The following is a 7,677-nucleotide window of genomic DNA, read 5'->3' as shown; positions in this document are numbered from 1 at the left end:
GAAATCAGTCAAATTAAATAAATTCATTAAGCCCTGATCTATGGATTTCACATGACTGGGCAGTGGAGCAGCCATGGATGGTCCTGGGAGGGCATAGGCCCACCCACTTGGGAGCAAGGCTTACCCACCGGGGAGCCAGAACCAGCCAATCGGAATTCGTTTTTCTCCACAAAAGGGCTTTATTACAGACAGAAATACTCCTCAGTTTCATCAGATGTCCTAAGGACTGGTCTCAGACGATCCCGCAGATGAAGATGCCGGATGGGGTGGTCCTGGGCTGGCGTGGTTACGCATGGTCTGCGGTTGTGAGGCCAGTTGGACGTACTGCAAAATTCTCTAAAACGACATTGGAGGCGGTTTATGGTAGAGAAATTAACATAAAATTATCTGGCAACAGCTCTGGTGGACATTCCTGAAGTTAGCATGCTAATTGCACGCTCTGTCAACTTGAGCCATCTGTTGCATTGTGTTACGTGACAAAACTGCACATTTTATAGTGGCCTTTTATTGTCCCCAGCACAAGGCACTTGATATGCTACACCTGTCAGGTGGATGGATTCTCTTGGTAAAGGGATGTAAACAAATTTCTGCACACAAATGGAGAGAAATAAGCTTTTTGTGTGTATGGAACATTTCTGGGATCTTTTATTTCAGCTCATGAAACATCTGACAACACTTTACATGTTGCGTTTATATTTTTGGTCAGTATACAGTACATACATACCATTTTTATATATCTGAATACTCTGTGTACCCAGTGACCTGACCTCTGTCTGAATTTGTAACTCAAGCTTCTGAGACCCCACTATAAAGGTATCTATTGAGTACACTAGACAAGCTAGTGCATTTCTTCGACTGGGCCAAATACATATTTGACTATATAATGTCACGACCCCTCCTCTGCAGTGCAGGGGGCGGTTCCTCCTGCAGGCAGAGGAGGGTCGTTAGTGATTGGAGTCACCTGGGCTCAGGGTATTTAAACTGCTGCATCACTAATTTCTCTCTCTCTCTCTGCTCCTCCAGGTATGATCCTGTTGAGTTTGTTCCTTTGTAGTTTCGCATAGTTCTCAATCAGTCATATTCACACACACAGATTCACGCATCCATGCACTTTACATACACCTTACATTATGATACTTCCACACCTCATTCCTTTTTCTTTGTTTAAAGTTAATAGTTTTGTTTAGAATAAAGAACATTTTTAATTGGCCTATACCTGTTTGTGTCTCCTCATTTRTGTCACAGGCTATGAGCCGGCTTGTGACAATAATGATGACCAACCACATACCTGCTAAAGTCAGACGGATGCCTTTATCAAAGTCCATTGTCCATCATAGCGGCCAATACAGTAGTACAGTCTACTGGAAAGTGAAATAGTTGATTAAACCCATTGATTGATTAAACCCGTTGATTAAACTGCTATCTATCTAGTATCAGTACCTGTCTGTCTGTCTTTCTATCAATCAGTCACGCCGTCAGTATCACCATCCAAGTTAAATCTACAGTAGCTTTAATTGGACTGATCACGTCAACATCATACTTTAAAAATCTTAGCTAGCAGTCATCATCATGAATCAAGTCGACAATCTACTGGCAAATCCTTTTCAATTCTTGTCATATGAAGAGAAATTATAGATAAAATGTATAGGTGCTAATTGGACAAACCTTATACAACAAGTTGGAAATCGCAAATTCAACAATGATTGGTTTAGAAGGAATCAGTGGCTAACTGCAAGCATTGCAAAGCAATCACTAGCCTGCTGTTTGGTGGACTGGGTGTGTGGTCCAAGTCTGGGTGTAAGGGTCTCTTTTCCACGCTTAAAAGGATAAACATCCAACATTGGCCATGCTGTCAATCCAGCATGACTTCTGAGGCACTCAAAACAACTGGAAATCTCAGACTTCAGTGAGTTCAAGACAACTGGGAACTCTGAAAAAAAGCAGTCTGAGTTGGAACGGTCATCCAACTCTGAATTTCAAGTCGTGAACTCTGGCCTCGTTCTAGAGCTCCGACCTGAAGATCACTGATGTCATCATGACTCAACCTTGTTTTTTCTGAGTTCCCAGTTGTCTTGAAGGCACCATAAATCCAGAGAATGCCAGACTTGAAGTTTGATGACAAAATTTGCCCACGAAAGACCGTCACGACAAGTGAGCACAGCACAAGGTGAGTCCAAAAATGTATTGTATGCTGCTGCATAAATTATGTAATGTGCCAGGGAGACATGTATACTGTAGCCAAGAAAGTAATACTAAGTGTATGTTGTGTAGTAAACTGTTAGTAGCCCATGTGCCTCACCCAAATAATTTGGTCCATTTCCCCCTCATAATTCAGCCTACTGTTCTGACTTGGTGGTGCAAATGTAGCCTATAGCCTGTTTTAGAGAAATGTAATCATCAAATATTGTAAGAGCTTTCATTGTCTGCTTATATGCCCCCTTTATTTATCCTACTGTTATGATTTGGTGTACAGGGAGAATACTGTAAGAACGGCCCATGTTCTGAATTCTGCCGCTGTACATTTCAAAAGTGCTGAACAACTAGTTATTGTCACACCCTGATCTGTTCCACCTGTCTTTGTGCTTGTCTCCACCCCCCTCCAGGTGTCGCCCATCTGCCCATTATCCCATTATACCTGTGTTCTCTGTTTGTCTGTTGCCAGTTCTTCTTGTTTCGTCAAGCCTACCAGCGCTTTTCCCGTACTCCTGTTTTCTCTCTAGTCCCTGTTTTCCCTGTTTTTACCATTCTTCCTACCGTGACCCTAAGCCTGGATGTCGTTCTGTACCTTGTGATACTGCCCTGGATTACTGATCTCTGCCTTCCCTGACCCTGAGCCTGCCTGGCGTTCTTTACCTTTCAGACTCTGCTCTGGATTACTGACCTCTGCCTGCKCTTGACCTGTCGTTTTGCCTGCCCCCTGTTTTTGTAATTAACGTTTGTTACTTCAAACTGTCTGCATCTGGGTCTTATCCTGAGGTCTGATAGGACGGACGTAGTCAATTAAACTATCACGCTCATTAATGTCTTCATCGAAATTATGGATTTCCTGTTATCTGCTCGTCGTCCCCTAATGCCGTAGTTTGTACATCTCAATTGTCAGTAGAAACCACGTCTGTTTAAGCAAGTCAGCCATATCAGTTATGTTTTTTTTAAATGCAGTAAATTTTACATTTACATTTAAGTCATTTAGCAGACGCTCTTATCCAGAGCGACTTACAAATTGGTAAATGAGGCTGAATAACTGTTTCGCTGCCAGACAAGGCTCCGCTGATAGCCAGGTTTAGAAGTGGTAAGGTGTTTGGACTTTTGGGACAGCTTAATGTAGGCCCTACATTGTGGGCACCGTTTGTCACCGTTATAGTGCAATTCATGTATTGTTTAGTGTTATGTTGTGTAGTGGCTTTGACGGCATGCATCATTTTTATTTTTTTTGTTTTGCCCCACCAAGATTGACATGCTYAAGTCGCCACTGCTTTGGCCTAAAAATGAACGGTCGTAAGGCATATGAACTAACAGGTTATAGAGCAAACAACGCAGTCATCACAACATGTAATGTTGTAATATGCCTTTTTTTCTGGTTTGGCTTCCCAAGTGATTTTACCCACGCACTGCAACTGTCCTTGAAAGAAATTAAATGAAATTGATGAATGACTTTTAACAAGTATCAAATCCAAATCAAATTTTATTTGTCACATGCTTTGTTAGCAACAGGTGTAGACGAACAGTGAAATGCTTTCTTACGGGCCCTTCCCAGCAATGTAGAGAGAAAATAGAGAAATAATAGAAAAGTAATAACACGTAACAATAAGAGTTCTGGTGAAAATGTTAGTCTTTTGTGTTTCCTAATGATTCTCCTCACCTCCAGTGTAAAAGCTACAGGTACAGTGAACAATTTGTTAAGTGCATTGAGTACTACACGRGCAGCACTCAAACTTTGTTCCTATCCAAGACAAAATTAACAAAACGTAAGAACAGGAAGTAGTAATACTAGCTACTGGGAAAACCATAGTGTATCAGAATAATTATGAGCAATTTCTATTTAACTTGATTTAAGATGCTACTTCATGAAGACATATATGTGAACAATCATAGTTGCCTATAATCAGTGACCAAAATAACTATTTCTTCATTGTTTGGGGGAGATTCAATACATTTTGTCAACACCTTGACAGTAACATTTCCCCAACATATTATCACCCTATTACCTGTTTGTTTGAATGGTTTTGTGTCTTGGGAAAAACAGACACATCAGCTTCCTTGAAGCAGGCGAATTGTATTCCCACTCTAAGGATATACCATGTTCGCTTTAGATAAAGAGGAATAGTGGATCACACAGGAAGCAGGACCTAAATTGACTCAGGAAGATATGAGGGACACACAGCCTTGCATGCAGTTGTAGACAAAAATTGATATTCTCATACATACAGCCACTGTGGAAGCAGACTGCACTCTCAGGTGATGGCACAGGCTTATGACAAGTCAGGCTCTCAGAAAAAAACCCTGATCCAACACATTACCCCACATTTTGAMTCTGAATAAATTAGCTCTGACACAAATCAGACATGCTCAGAAGGGTTGACAAACTTGCCAAYACGATTTCTATATGTCCCACTATCAGTTAGTCCAGTTTATTCTAGTTAGACTAAACTCAATTCACGCCTGCTATGTCTGCCGTCAGAGAGAAGAGTCTTCGGTAACTGAGGATCATCGTCTGTACCTGGCCTGCAGTGGCGCCGTTGACTTACAGTGGAGACACGAAGTCAACGGGATCATAGTCATCAAACGAAGCCAGTCGGTTGCTTACCGGAACCACCAGAAATATGACCCCCAGCCTGATGACTCTCTGGTTATAGAAGAGCTGGAGCCCTCCGACTCTGGGGCCTACCACTGCAACGACCAGCTAGTGGCAGACGTGGAGGTACTGAGAGGTATGAGGACAGGAGGCTACAGTGTGTGAAATTAAACGCTTATCTGACCACCCCTCTAGAATAATGAATATGTTTTTTATAAATATATTGGTTGCCGTCCTTGATGATGAGAGCTGAAAATGGACCACTGACTGGACGATCAATAATGGTTGAACCAATTATCAATTTCAAGCAGAACAAGTGGACAACCACCAATGAAATTGCTCTGCCATTGGAGTGATGGAAGAATATAAGTAAACATTTTTAAGGAAATTAGCTGAAACATATTTTTTTGGTCTAATGAGCATATTCCTGTCATTGTCTGTAACATTTCTGCATCTTGTTACAATCATTTCATAAATGTCTTCCCACAGGCCAAAAATGTGCTGTTTCTGCTGGCAGAACCCTATTGCTGCCCTGTACTGTATCTAGAAAAGCCAAGAAGAGGTGGTTCTTCAAGAAAGATAATCATGCGAAACAGGAAAGGGGAGAGGGAGGACCCACWGAACAGGRTTTCKTTTGATGAAGATGGAGCCATGCAGAACCTCAATCTGCAGCCAGGGGACTCTGGAGTGTACCTGTGTAATGGGGAAACGGCAGCTAAAGTAACAGTGTTGACAMGTAGAGCTTTCCAAATAGCATTTTATCTATTTAATTGTCCGTGTTTTATTTTAACAGTGACATTTTCATTTAATTAAAAGATRAGGCTCAACAATCAACTTCATCACTTCCTAGGAAAATCAGTGAGAGAACGCGTTGGGGGAACCACACTTTAGAGACCCCTCTAATCCCATTCCCCTGTCATTTAAAATGCCATGCTTATGCTTGACTTGATTATTTATTTATTTTTGCAATCCCAGATCACCTCAAAATGCAGAGTTTCACTGCTGTTATGAAAACAGGTAACACACAGCAACACTATGCAATTCTTATTACAAGTATGAAAGTAACACTGTGATTGTAAATTCCATGACCTATATTCTTCACCATATATTTTCAGATGTTGTTGGGAGAGATAAGGACCTACAAATGGTAGGTTGTCCACGGACATTCAGACACAAATTAGACTGAATGAAAATGATTTCAAATCTTTGTTGTTGCTRTCTGTGGTGAAACTAAAATGGCAGTGTGTGTTGGTCAAAATTGAGGATCTTGAAAAACAAGAACATGAGTGCCACCCAGCTTTATGGTTGCCATTAGCAACCCTCCATGCTGTGCTCACTACAGAGAGCATCAACTTTCGTCCTGCTATCTTTAATACAGGTGACATTTTCACATGTTGAACTGTGCTTTTGTCTTTCAYTTGTGGTGATGATAGCTGTCGTTGGACTATGCTTCATGGTGCTTTTGGCTGGAATGATGGGCCTTTTTGCTGATAGACAGACTGAACAGGAAGAAAGAATTGCAGTACAGGTAAAAATGTCTAAAAACTATATTGTTACATTATATGCKTCTGATCTRGTTTGTACAAGCCTTTAGGTCCATATTAAGCTATTACATTGGCCTATGTGGTCATGCAACAACCTTTTTACAAACATGTGATATGATCACCTTATTTCCTATAGTGACAGGACACAAGCAGGAAGGAGCTCCAGACGAGGTGCTTGTCAAATCTAGGTAAAGAACACTGTCTAATCGTTTGCTCCCAGAAAAGTCCCAATAGTAGTGTTTGTGTGAAACGTGTGCGTTCTCCCAACAAGTATTGCTCTCATTYTAAACAAGTGATTGTTTCATATTTGGTCTTATAGGGTCTGAGATCACACAGGGTGATGGGGAAGAAGTGAGTACAAATGAATACATCTCACTGCTAACTGAAAGCATTGCTGAAATGAATGTTTGTGTCTCAGGGCCCTTCTCATGTGGAAGACAGTGAGGTTCAGTTTGCATCTCTGGGTCGGCAGAACTGGAGGGAAAGATCGAGGGTACAGGGAGACCAGCATCACGTCATCTACTCCGCTGTGGTCACTGCTAGACCAGCATTCCAGGGTTTGAAGAGAATAAACATTGATTTGACGGATTGACTCCTTAACAGACCGTAGTCTTTTTTTTTTTGTATTACAATACGACTACATTTTACAAAGGTTGATCTAATAATATAGTACATTTATTTGTGTCTTTCAAGATATTATTATTTTATCCAACTAATTCTATATCCTGTTGCCTTAAATGTTTTTTATTGAGATTCTTTGGAGAACATTAACAATAATTATTACATTAGCCTTTTCATATTTACAGAAACACACATACATGCACGAATCAAAATACAATCTTATTTCCATCAAGAATGGATATTCAAAGAACCATGTCAGAAGTACATGTGATGATCATGTGCCTGTATGAACACATTGGGCCACTGTTGCATAGGTGACATCCCCCTCGGCCAATCCTGGCACTCCCTGAGCAGTGGGCGGGCATTACCAATGTGCTTCAGACTGGCATAGTGCAGATCCACTTCCTATGAAAAACATATTTATCAGATTAGAATTAAATATTAACATCATGCCATCCAAACCTGTCAGGTGTACATTTACAGTTAGATAAGGTTTAGGCCTAACTATTATGACTTCAATCATTTACAGAAATACTTTTACCTTGAGACTTGATTTCCTGTTCACACAGGTGTTGCACAAACATTTTGATTTACCTGAAAGAGGGAACAATTTAGTTTTAAAGGGCAATCTGCAGTTCAAACAATTACAAAAAGCTTCGCCCACCACTGCTTTGGTAAACAGCTGAGCAGTCGGTCTGGAGAGATGGAACCACTCTCAAA

The 7,677-nt window shown here is 40.9% G+C and overlaps 1 protein-coding gene across 1 annotated transcript in view; it reads right to left on the bottom strand.

Moving 5' to 3' along the window:
• Positions 1–6,954: 6,954 nt before the first annotated feature.
• LOC111955482 (uncharacterized) overlaps positions 6,955–7,677 on the bottom strand; it is a 12,431-nt gene continuing 11,708 nt past the window's right edge. Inside the window, exons 4-5 of the mRNA XM_070436304.1 lie at positions 7,499–7,551; positions 6,955–7,362 (exon numbers count right to left, since the gene is read on the bottom strand). Coding sequence (XP_070292405.1) covers positions 7,213–7,362; positions 7,499–7,551 — 203 coding nt within the window. The 3' untranslated portion in view covers positions 6,955–7,212. The remainder of the gene's footprint in view (positions 7,363–7,498; positions 7,552–7,677) is intronic.

The sequence above is a fragment of the Salvelinus sp. IW2-2015 genome, linkage group LG31 (assembly GCF_002910315.2).
Source record: "Salvelinus sp. IW2-2015 linkage group LG31, ASM291031v2, whole genome shotgun sequence".
Lineage (NCBI taxonomy): Eukaryota > Metazoa > Chordata > Actinopteri > Salmoniformes > Salmonidae > Salvelinus > Salvelinus sp. IW2-2015.
Note: the sequence above shows the minus strand (reverse complement) of the source record. Positions and strands in the feature narration are given on the sequence as shown.